At 34.2% G+C, this 13,043-nt stretch overlaps 1 protein-coding gene across 1 annotated transcript; it reads right to left on the bottom strand.

The window, feature by feature from the left end:
- Positions 1 to 1,688: 1,688 nt before the first annotated feature.
- LOC133172073 (adhesion G protein-coupled receptor L4-like) lies at positions 1,689 to 2,528 on the bottom strand. The gene has a single exon (XM_061306883.1). It carries the CDS (start codon positions 2,526 to 2,528, stop codon positions 1,689 to 1,691), a length of 840 nt encoding a protein of 279 aa, XP_061162867.1.
- Between the last annotated feature and the right edge of the window lie 10,515 nt (positions 2,529 to 13,043).

Here is a 13,043-nt window from a genome sequence, read left to right as displayed (position 1 = left end):
TCGATAGTGTTGGGAATCTTTTAAGTCCACCCAAGAGACGTAAGCGTAGTTACTGTATTGACATCGGTATTACAGTAAATCTATTGCACACGATGCCTCTTTCGATTCACTACTACTTTATGTAAATAAACAGTTAGGTCTTCATCACATTCGCACCAAACTTTACTCTGCCCCTTTCAAAGTTTTAAATAGTTTATTTGAAAACGTCAAGGAAAGTCCATATTTGGATTCTTCGACACCAGAATACAGGCTCGGATCTGTGATTATGGATATTACAAATCATAGGCGTTTTACGGAAGAAAATACGGCTCAAACAATCCATTTGTTCCTTAAGTTCAATTTGCCAACAAAGGAATAGCGAAGTTAATACATGTATAAGTTAATATATAAGTAATAATCTAAATCACAAAAGGGTCCAGTCTCGTATTCCACATTTCACGTTGAAGTCGTAAACAAGAGCAAACGAACAATTTCTAAAACGAGGCAAACTATTGACAAACAAGTTGATGAAACAAGGAAATCAACAGTCTTGTTAAGTCGACATTTTGCAAGTTGTATGGTCGATACAATGACATTGTCAGCAAATACAATCTGCCATTAAGTCGAATGCTGACTGATGTTTTTCATACATGTACTAATTGTTACGCCTTTATTTACACACTGAATCGTCTTCAGATATTTCATATTTTCAGATAGTTTTCCCGATCATGACTAGAAGCACATGGCAGGTGTGACCAGTGGTCAGGGGATGCTTACTCCTCCATGTCACCTGATCCCACCTCTGATGCTTTTAGTGGTCCGTGTTTGCTCTGTTCCCGATTTTTATTGCTTCAATGGACATTTGAGCTGGACTACTGTTCGTAATCTTCATATTTCATCATACAATAATTGTTAAAAGAAATACTGAACACTATGAAAAATAATGTAAGAATTTTAAGATGTGTACTTATGTATCAATGGTCCTAAATCTAATGAATTCTCGATTTGACATCAACTTATATACGATTCACTTATTAAGGAATCACATTGCTTTTTCAATCTCTAAAGGAAACGAAATGTCCTAATGATTATAGTTGATGTCATTAAAAACTTTCAAATGATTAATATTGAAATTAAGATCGTTTACAAACATTTCGCCAGTTTCTTATCACAAATTGTTAAAAGAGAGAGAGAGAGAGAGAGTAGTTTACGGAAGGAATCGTGATAAGAATCACGAATAGAATGGTGACAAAATATTAGAGAAATGGTATTGGCAAAAGAAGCAATTAAAGGGGAGACTCGGAGGAAACGGATGAGCATATGGGAACAAGGCATCTCGAGAAAAAGCTACACGAAAGTAACGGAGAGTATTTTCAAGAAATTTAGTAGAAAAGAAAATACAAGTACATATACTTAAAATTCTAATCAGTTTAACAGGACCTTTCAAAGTCAGCCCCAATTAGAAGTTAGAAATACTGTCACTTTCCTATGGAATGGGAAAGGTGTTCGACCAAATGTACCAGTATATCTTATAGATTTTACTTAACAGAGTTCCACCGTTATGACTTAATCACGGATTTTAGTGTAAATCAAAGTGCGACAATACCACCCCCCTTCCAACACCACAACTTAGGCCCATAACCCAAACAAAGACGAACCCTTCCTCTCAAACAAACAAAAAGAACTACACAGATACATACACAATTTTTTTACGCTGTTCCGGTAGAATTGTAGCTGACTGAAGCTTCGAGGGTGTTTGAAGTAGTCCCTGTAATGCCAAGTGTAGCTTCTATGTTGCATTTTTCCATTTTTTCTCCTAACCCCATATTGTTTCTTTTCCCCAAAAGAGATTCCAAGTATTTTAAAATTCTCGAAGATGTAGAAAAACTCAGGAAAATAAAAAAGCCCTGTGACGATGTCAGAAAGGTTACCACAAACGAAAAAACTGAAATATGTAATAGACTATCTAACACTTGGAGAATCCATACCGTTCCCGTCAGACTGAATAGTTTGATTGAAATAAGGAGCTCTGATGTGTTCTCTTTTGATTTTCTGATGTTTTTGACAAAATTTATGTTAAGAAGAGTAAGAATAAACAAGACAGTATTTACCGTACAAGTGACAGTCAATGGAACAACAAACGTGGCGATGTTTTGAGCAAGGTTTTCAACGAAGCACAGATATTTCCCATAACCGATGTTCCCTTCTAAACCAAACGTGAACATCACATTAGCAACAACAATAATTAAGGGTGTGAAGTAGCAGAAAAAAGTGTAACATGTAAATATCGACCTGATATTCTGGCCACGATTGTTTCCAGACTTGTATCTGTGAGAAGAAAATGTCCTGAACATATGAAGAGAACAGATAAAGAGGCAACAACACTGGGAAAGCCAGAAATAGTGCAAAATTACACCTGTTATCTGACAAAGCAAGGACGACCTTCGTAAAACATTTGCTGCTGTATAAGTTACTTGCATGCAGAAAAGAGATATTGTTGTGTTCATTATATTCAAACCAGGGAGTGTGCGCAATCCGGGAACTTTCATATAAATCACAAACAAGATCAACAAGAAAAGGATGCTGATAATGTTCAAAACAGTTGTAAAGGTCTCCAGTTTGTCGGCATAATCGCGCTCAGAACTTTTTATGTATGACTGGTCGGACTGAACACAAACTCGATATTTTTTGTCAAAATCTACCACATATTCGCCTATGTAAAATATTTCTTTGGTCCTTTTTGCAGTGATGTGACCGTTCTTGGTGTCAAATTCAACTTCGCTTTCGCTAAACATTCTCTGACGACATAAAAGTAAATTACTTACATAAACAAAGTTTGATGGAACTAGATTAAGAAATAAACTATATTTTTGAGCGACAAATAATGCGTATACATCGGGTAGTATAATTTCTTGCGATTTCAGAGCTTTTATGTCGGATAACCTTATGCCTTTTAAATCCATTGAAATATATTCATCCCCTTGTGCTTTAACTTTCATGGACAAATTGGCCGGTAACGCTAAAAGATCTCTTTCAACCTTATCCCTGTCAAACCGTTTGACGTAAGTCAATTCAAAATACAAATTCACTTGCAATGTAAAGTGAAAGTATCCCTCTGTAAACGTTGTTACAATAGGAGAAATTGGTAAAAAGAAATATTCGCTGAAAACAATTACGTTTGTGATAGCAAACCGTAGGCTTAAACTTTCACCCACAGAATTACTAGCTATACTAATAATCTTGCTACTATCATTGCTTGTCGATGTTACATTGAGTTGACATAATATATATAGTGCATAAGTAATTCGTTTTGGATTGCGTATGACTGGTCTACAATCTCCTCCAACCAGAACTCTCCCGGGATAACAGATATGATCCATTTTCTGAAAGAAGATTATTATTTTTTTTACCGAAGGCTCAAATGAGATATTCTAAATAAATGTTTTCTATTGTCTTTGTCCGTCTCTTTTACTGTAAATATATCACAATTTTCCCCCATATTGTGGCCAAAACTGCTAGACCAATATCAACCGAAATTGCCACCGAGCATCCGTTGTTAAACTCGATACGATTTTAGTCAACTAAAAGATACATAGATCTCTTATGAATAGCAGATTATTAAGCAATACCCTGACAAAAACTATATTACTGTAACAGTAGACTAAAGTATAAGTTTGAATAATGTACTTCCGTATACAACCTATTTCAACTTCATTTACTGATTCACGAAACATGTTTCCATTCAACAATGTCGTCATTGTGCCCTATGAAAATCGATATTAGTTAACTACGTGGCCCTATCTGTATTCAATAAATTCCTGATGATATATGATGATACATGGCAAGTAGATTTTAGTTTTGCTGAGCTAAATGTAAAAGGTATTCACCAGGTATCATCCTGTACCTAATCTCTAGGAGTGAATACCAGAGAAAAAAAAACTAGATTTGAAACCCAATATTCGAGCTTCATAGTCATAAAACTCTAAATTATTTTCCCCATCGTTGTAATTTACTTTGTGAGTTCTTTACGTTGTGCGTATCTAAAATCCCGAACAATAATCAAATTTATGAAAATTTATACTCAACATTGCAGAAATCGTACTAAATTACGTTCACTTGCACGAGACCTTTCAGGTGAACATAACATTTATTTTTTTCTACATATATTGGACCAAATATAGAGAACTTCAAAATTGAAAAGAAGTGGAAAAAATATGTTCATCTGCATCCAACCCTCCAGGTGAATATAACATTTAATGTTTTTTCTACATTGGATCAAATATAGATCAAGATCTTTTTTAAAAAAATTATTTCACCTGAACTCGACTTCGAGGTGAATATAAATTTGTTTTTTACATTGCATCAAAAAATAAATCAAGAAATTCCAAATTTATACAATTGGTTAATATTTTTTTTAAATTCCGTGTCTCTCACTGAGTTCGGTTAGGACTTCAACAATAAACAATCAAGGAAGATGGCAAGGTTTGTTAAAGGGTTTGTTTCATTGAATCATATAATAAACCAATTTCTGCTTGGGGGGATCAGTCAATATGAAGATGGCTAAATAATCCTACTGAACTCAAAAACAGCAACAATTTTATAATTGAGGAAAAATGATAAATACTGATTACTCAGAACAAAAGGAAAAATATTTCTTGGAAAATAATGGACATATTTGAAAAACCAACATGCAACTAAGGTATCTTCGTACCTTTTGGAATTGCACCTCCCCATAAAGTAAAATGTAATTGTATTCAATATAATATATTTACCTGGACTTTTCTCTTCAAGAGTTGCTCACTTAATTCTATCTTTGGGAAATATAATTCCCTCATTAAAGGATTCACATGTGGTTTAACGGTTCCGTACGTCGGTTCGCAGTTGGTTCTGGAAAAGATCGTATTTTCCATCAGCGCTTCATTCCCTTCACAATGAGAGCAAAACTGGTTTCTGAAGGGATGAACAAATGGGTGATTTCTAACATCTGGTAGAGTCAAGCAGGCGTTTTTGAATTTCACATCAAAAATATCTGAATGATTGCAAGCTTTTATGTCACCAATTTCATTTGAATTACACATTTGACAAAATTCATTTTTGAACCTTCCCATGGGCATAAATGCTTGGGGACTGGGGTTTTCACACATCCATTTTACAACCCAGTCTTTTTCAATACGTGGACAGTTCCATGTTGAAACCGAAGCTTTGTGATCGCATGTGACCAATTCGGATGTGTAGTGCGTTACATCACACATCTGAGTCTTAGCCTGTTGAATAAATTGGCTGAAATTCGTTGAATAAATAAAATTGAACTGGAATTCGCAAATTATGTAGAAGTCGACAACCTTATAAGGATCGTGTATAAGACTATAATGTTCAATAGTGTAATTTGTGTTACAAAGAAAACAGAAAATATTTCTGTAAGTAATGTTTCTTGACAAGATCAGAATATTATAATCATTAGGATTTTCCTCGCACAGGTGCTTGACTTTTTCGTATTCAATTGTAGATTTCAGTTCCATATTATTTTTATAGCACCTTGAGACAACAAGAATGCTTCCCTTTGTTTGAGTTTTGGAGAACGGGGATACTCGGTTGATGCATTCCACAGGATGAAGCAGTGCTGTGTCAATACAACAAGTGCACCTTCCAAGAAATAGACAGGAATAAGAACAATCACATTGTCGTTCTCTAGTGAGGTTTCCAACACTATCAGGTAACAGATCCCGTCTACAGAGTCGATAGGGATTAATTGCGGCGATTGTGTTGAAAAGCTGAACAAAACCACCATTATTCTGTTCCACAGTTTCAACTGGAAAATGAATGCCACTCTTGTTGGAATCTCTTATCATTCTAAGAATAGAATCACTACTTAAAGTTGTGTTATGAAACTTAATGTAGAATTTTTTCTTTTTCATTCGATCAGAAATATAAATTTCACGTGCATTTGTTGAAAAGTCAGAAAAATGATATCGTACGGCATCTTCGCAATCACTACCATGGCAACGCCGTGCTTCAGCAATCTCTAGATTCCTTAGAGGGATGTTACATTGGAAACAGTAGAAATTTTTGTATGGATACGTGATGGATGAAATAGAACTTTGTCGACATTTTTGGATCGTTTCATTGATTTGTGATGAACAGGAGTCTATGATAGGTCCATTTCTCTTCAACCGTTTCAATTTGCATAAATAGCAGAAAATGTTCTTATGAAGTCTAAACTGATTGACGTAAGAGGATGAACAAGCGATATCTAAATCTTCATCATCCGGACAAGATTGAGTGAAATACCTATCTGGATGCAAAAATATCGGTCGGACAATTTCCTCCATACTAGCTGATGGAGAATACACAACAGTTGCTCTCTGGGTTTTTGATAGCAATCGCAGTTGTTGATAAGATTCAATAAAGTTGACGAAATTTACATTTGTAAACTCTGCATCAATGGACAAGTCCCATTTGACTAAATTTAATTCGATTTCTCCGTGACAATATGCACAGAAAATATTCCGATAAGAATGGTTGCTAACAAGAGAGCTAACTGGATTATTAGAATCAAAATCGACAGAAACATTTTCACATTTTTGGTTCTCTATTTCTGTGGAAAATTCCGGACAAGTCGTGATTATCTCGTACATGGGCCTGAGATCTAGTTTTGATGTCTTTTCCATATGAACGTGAGGAGTATCTAATACAGCTAATGGTCTTTGGAAGAACTTATCTGGACAACAGTTCAAGTCTTGAAAGCAAGATTCTTCACAGGAGCAAGGCTGACAACGAGAGAGTACCAGGTGAGGTTGATACTTTGTTACGCCTGGCCAGTCGACACACATGTGTTTTTCTCCACAGGCTTCAATATAAATTGTCATCAGCCGTGATATATTGAATCCAGAAGTTTGACAAATTAACGACAAAACCCAGAAAGCAGCTGATTTGAACATTTTCCTTCTGTGTGTTTTTTCCGTGTTGAAATCTGTAATAATTGTGGAACATGTTTGAATCACCTCGACTGCTATATTTCACTCTTGAACAGTAAGTAAAATCTGTAGAATTATCAGTATTAAACAGCTATCATTTTAGATTCAAATTGTAACATCGAAAAATTCAGGGTTAACTATCATTTTCATTTTAAAAGTTTTTTAAACGTTGAAAAGTGAGAGCACCCGTGGAATTTGGACTCGTTTCCTTTGAAATAGGAAGCTTGGGAGGGGAAGTACACATTTTAGATTAAAAACTACAAAATCTGTAAAAATTTTGGATCAGGACGTAGTCTGCTTTGTCCCTGAAAAACTCATGGTTGTCACCTCAGCTTTCAAAATCAGTGTTGCTAGCTCTTCAGGATGTTTGAACTAGCTATAACACTGTCGAAACTTTATATCAATATACTGTACGTGTACATAATTCGGCCTATTCTTTTAGCGCAGTCTCTAGGTATGGAGTTGTTGGCGTAATCATGAATTAGCGCTACATATGTCCGTGCCATATATTGTATTTATAAATAATTTTTAGCGGTATTCATGAATTAGCGCATCGTTGTCTGCGCCAAAGCCGCTAAAATATGAAGCCCGCTTTTTTAAGTACACATACAGTATTTACTTTTGCTGTGTTTTTCTACAAAGACAACTGTGAAATTGATTTGAAAGCCATTTTTGTGTATATACTCACGCACAGAAATATACACAGAGAAACTTGCTCTAAAGTGAAGTCACAATGAGGCTACAGAGATGTTAATAAAAATATGACGATGTAGGGCTGCGAGAAATTCAAACATTGAGTATATTTTTGGTGCATTTAAACATGTAAAATGTAAATATAAGGAATTTTTTTAAGTTTAGTGTGAATTATTGGTATGTAAATCACACAGACTTGCACGTAGGCATATTTTTCATGAAGCGCTAGCACGCTTCATCAAATATGCCTACGTGACAAGTCTGTGTGATTAACACACTAATATTTACATCCACTGAATATTATTTCCTTTATTTCTTATAAAAACCATTGCCGTTAATCAGTAAACAACACTAAGCAAGCTACCTGCATAGATTTCTAAAGCAACGGCTGTTCCATCAATTATGCATCAGAGCTCCAGATAAGGTGCGTATTTGCAGAAATATGCATTGAATTTTTCAAAATACGCATTAAAAATTAAAACAGGGCGTACAATTACGCCTAAGCAATCATAAATAAGCATTACACTACGAAAGTACTGCGTACAACGGATTGGATGTTAACTAATTATGTGAATTAAAGTCAGCTCAGTCTTTGAATTTTTATCAAAAGGAAATTTTGATTAAGCGTATTCGGAATAACCTAGGCCGATTTCCAGTTCGAGAGAAAGATTTGAATATTAAATACTCGTACTTTGTTTGAAAATATCACAGATTTCCACTGTTCATATAACATCCAAATTTTCGTTCTTGACGCGTACAGGTCGATTTTGTCAAAATTGGGCAAAATTAAACACGCATGGTGTGTAATTTATTCTTTATCACTGTTTATTAAACAGTTCTTGTATATTTAACATTTCCTGTAGCAATAATATCATTTAAAGTCCGCCGACAACTTTTATTAATTGTATGAAAATAATATTGCTTTTTTGCTTTTCACATGCTCCTGTGCTTTGAATAGCACCACGCGACTTTTAATGCAAACGGGGAGTAACTCTAAAACTTTTACCTCTATCGATGCCAACAATTTATATAGCAAGCAACATGGAAAACAACGGGCTGGATATTTTGAGAGGGGCAGGTGGGGATGAGAATCTAAAGATTAATTTTATCTGGCCAAAGGTCTCGGTAACTCTTGCTACGATCGATATAGGCCTAGTCCTGTTAAATGGAGTTCAGCGTGCCCGTGGTAACATTGCCTATCGTATGGTCTTTCTCGTGAAAAAAAAACCGAAATATGATTCTCAGTTATAGCTAAAAGCTGACAAAATTTTTAAAATTTCATTAACCTAATTGATAAATGCAGAAACTAACCTTTTTTTACATTCCTCTTTCAAAAACACTTCTATCGATAACAAGTTTAAAATCTTGTTGAAAACGTAATACGGCGGTTACTCGAACTTTCCCGCCGCCATTTCTGATCACTGTCCAACATTAAATGTCAAAAGAGCAATAGATTAACAAAATACTCTTTGATTATTTTGCTGAAAAGCAAAATCTGCATTGATTTCAAAATCAGGGAGTAAATACACTTTGAGGTAAAAAATTATCTGAAGCTCTGATGCATACAATGACCTTCACATTTATAATACAATATTTAACATATTCAATTTACTCTGAAAGTTTTTTTTTAAAAAGATATAAATATAAACAATAAAATGTCCTTCTTTGTTTGTTAGTACGGGAATTAACGTCGCAGCAAATGCAGAAAAAATTCATTTTTTCTGCAACAGCTGCGGCATTAATTCCCGTACTAACAACCAAAGAAAGCATTTTATTGTTTAAATAACTCATACAAAAATTAAAAACATTCCTTAAATAAATCATTTCTACTTTGTCCCCGTTTTTAGATCTACTGGTCAGAGACTAGAAGATCTTATGCGATAGTAAGGTGTCCCTCGTCCGTCCATCTGTCTGTCTAGCTGTCTGTCTGTCCGTCCGTCTGAAAAAAATATTTCAAAACGCTACTCCTCCTACAGTTTTTGTCTGATTTTGATATAACATGGCACATACATACACTACACTAAGATGCATAATTCTGTGTATCGTTTTTTGAATTCATTAAAAGGTGTTGCTATGGTTACTAAAAAAAAAGAAATTTCTGTGAAAAACATTCAAAGAGCTACTCCTCCTACAGGTTTGATCTGATTTCAATATAACTTGGCACACAAGTAGACTACACTAAGATACATAATTCTATTCATCGGGTTTTGATTTCAAAGAAAATTGTTGCCATGGTTACAAAAAATAGAAATTTCTGTGAAAAACTTTAAAAAGTCTACTTTTCCTACAGTTTTGATCTGATTTCAATATAGAGTGAATTCACCATGCATCGGACACCCTTGCACTTCAACAAGTTCTAGCAATATCGCTATCGACCGAATATTATCAAAATGGAACTTAACATGTAGTATGTGGAATATATGGAGATAACGAACAGTATTCAAGCTCAAAAGTCAATAATCAATACAAAATAGGAGCAGAGCAAACACGCACCTCCAAACATCAGAGGTGGGATCATGTGCCATGGAGGAGTGAGCATCCCCTGTCGACCGGTCACACCCGCCATGTGCTCCTTGTCATGATCGGGAAATAACGGAAAAATCCGTCGACAATTCAGTGTGTAAATAATGGCCTAACAATTAGTGTGAAAAACGTCAATCAGCATTTGACTCAATGATAAATTGTATTTGCTGACAAGGTCATTGTATCGACCATAGAACTTACGAAATGATGACTTTAAACGAGACAGCTGATATTCTTGTTTCATCAACTTATTTGTCAATAATTTACCTCGTTTTAGAAATTGTACATATGTAGAGCATGCTCTTGCGTATCGAATCAACTGAGAGATATATACCCCGTATGCAGGTGATGAAGGTATATTGCTGCATAAGTAAGGGAAGTTGACGATTGAAAAGTTAAAGTCATCACGTTTATCATAAAGCTTGGTTGTTAGATTACCATTAGAATATAAATTTTTGACACAATCGTGCCCTATTTATTGAGATAATATCATTAAAAAAAAGATTTTTTCGAAATAAGTCAGAATTCACCATGGATCGGACAATATTCACCATGCATCGGACATACGATATTTAAACCAGAAAAATATCATACCTTGATCTCGGTGCTTTAAAATTAGTGATATCGAAACATTTTCATCTTTTATTTAAAAATTAACCTTCTAATTAAATTTGAATGACAATTTCAATCCACAAATATGAACAGAATTTAGTTGCATCACATCGCCTTAGAAAGGCTTTACAATCCTAGTAATATGGCAATTCACGCCTTTGTCTCGTGGGTTATAATCATCTAGTTTAAAGAAATAAATTGAGTCCACTTCTAGTCGTCATATATCGATAAGTTGTATTTTCACTGAAAATTTAGAGTTTCTATTTTCTATTTCCGTAAAAAAAAGCTGTCATTTGGGTTTTACATGAAAATGGAAGTGATTACCCATGCATCGGAAAGTGTCCGATGCATGGTTAATTTGTGTCCGATGTACGGTGAAATAAACATACTAGTTAAAACAACTCTAAAATATATTATACAAACATTGAAGTAAAATTTTTGAAAAATTTCTGTAATATTATTAATCATTTGCAAATTTTACCAAGGTCTACCCTTTCCGTTGACGTCTATTTAAAGGAACGACAACTCTAAAAATGGCAAAATCGTAAAATTCTGGTTACTTCCCTTTGATGATGCAAAATATGACGTATTTTCAAGGCCATTCTTGTGGTATTTTTATCACAACATGAAAATAAAAATCTACATCATTAAAAAGTTTAATTCTTCATCTTTAAGACAGAAACAAGTAAAAACACGGGGAAACTCAGGTTCAATAAAAGTTTATTGCTTAAAGTTGTCCGAAGCAAGGTATGTGTCCGATGCATGGTTAACTCACCCTAACTTGGCACACAAGTAGGCTCTACTAAGATACATAACTCTATATAATAGTTTTTTTCTTTATTTCGATGAACGGTGTTTCCATGGTTATTTATTAAAAATAGAAATTTCTTTGAAATATACTTTCAAAACACTACTCCTCCTACAGTTTAAGTCTGATTTCAGTATTACTTGGGACACAAGTAGACTACACTAAGATACATAATTCTGTGTATCAGGTTTTTAATTTCGATCAACGGTGTTGCCATGGTTACAAAAAAAAGAAATTTCTGTGAAATACTTTCAAAACCCTACTCCTGCTACAATTTTAGTCTGATTTCAGTATCACTTGGCACACAAGTATACTACACTAAGATACATAATTATGTACATGGGTTTTTTTTTATTTCGATGAACGGTGTTTCCATGGTTACTGAAAATAGAAATTTCCTTGAATTACAATGTACTTTCAAAATGCTACTCCTCCTACAGTTTTGGTCTTATTTCAATATATCTTGGCACACAAGTAGACTACACTAAGATACATAATTGTCTTTATTGTTTTTTGACTTTATTGAATGATGTTGCCATGGTTACTAAAATCGAAATTTCTGTAAAATTCTTTTAAAAGGCTACTTCTCCTACAGTTTTAGTCTGATTGCAATAAATCGTGCCTCAAAAAGAGACTAAACCAAGGATCATTATTCTATTTATTGCCGTTGCAAACTTTCAAGTCAAAGTGCTACTTTCATCTTCCTTTATTATAAGTACAAACCAGTAGAGCTACAATCTCGTCAGAGACTTCTGGTTTTTAACATTGGAATGATGTCAAAAGCATTGTGAAGCTGAAATCCAGTCATATTAAATTTTTTTTAAAAAATGCATTTGTAATGTTATATACTTATACAATCCAGCCATTATTGTATGAGATTTTTATCTCTCTCCAAGAACGCCTCGATACATATGGACTCCGAAAGTTGGGGACGACAATTCCCTGAATTTGCTAAATGGCTCAAAATGTTATATAACGCACGTGCCCTATATGGTATAAATATTTCTGTGATTTGAGATTTTATATAAAAAATTCTTCCCTTTCATGTTGTTAGGTTTAATTTTCTAGTGTCGGTTTATAATCAATAACTCTGAGAAAATTATATGATGATGTGAAGGTAATTGTTATCTGAAATCACTGTTGTTTACGTAAATTGAGAAAATAAATGAAATTATGCATTGCATGATCGAATTAATTTATCTAGGTCTAAGTAATGTTGAGAACATTTTAATCTATTTTAAATTGAGTCATTTAGTATAGATTTTCGTTTATTTCATCTTATATCAAAGGATAGAACACTCTAAAAAGGTAAAACTACCATGGGATTAGAAATCTTTTTTGAGAAGCTTCCTTAAGCTGAGACCTGTTCATGACCCTGTGTGTTTTATAATTACTCTCTGTCTTCTGTCAGCTGTCAGTATTTAATAACTTCTTATAACTGTAACCCGGTCACA

Source organism: Saccostrea echinata, unplaced genomic scaffold, assembly GCF_033153115.1.
Source record: "Saccostrea echinata isolate AGI-Se365-2 ecotype Australia unplaced genomic scaffold, CSIRO_AGI_Sech_v1 ptg000054l, whole genome shotgun sequence".
Lineage (NCBI taxonomy): Eukaryota > Metazoa > Mollusca > Bivalvia > Ostreida > Ostreidae > Saccostrea > Saccostrea echinata.
The sequence above is the reverse complement of the archived record's forward strand: the minus strand, read 5'-3'. Positions and strand labels throughout refer to the sequence as shown.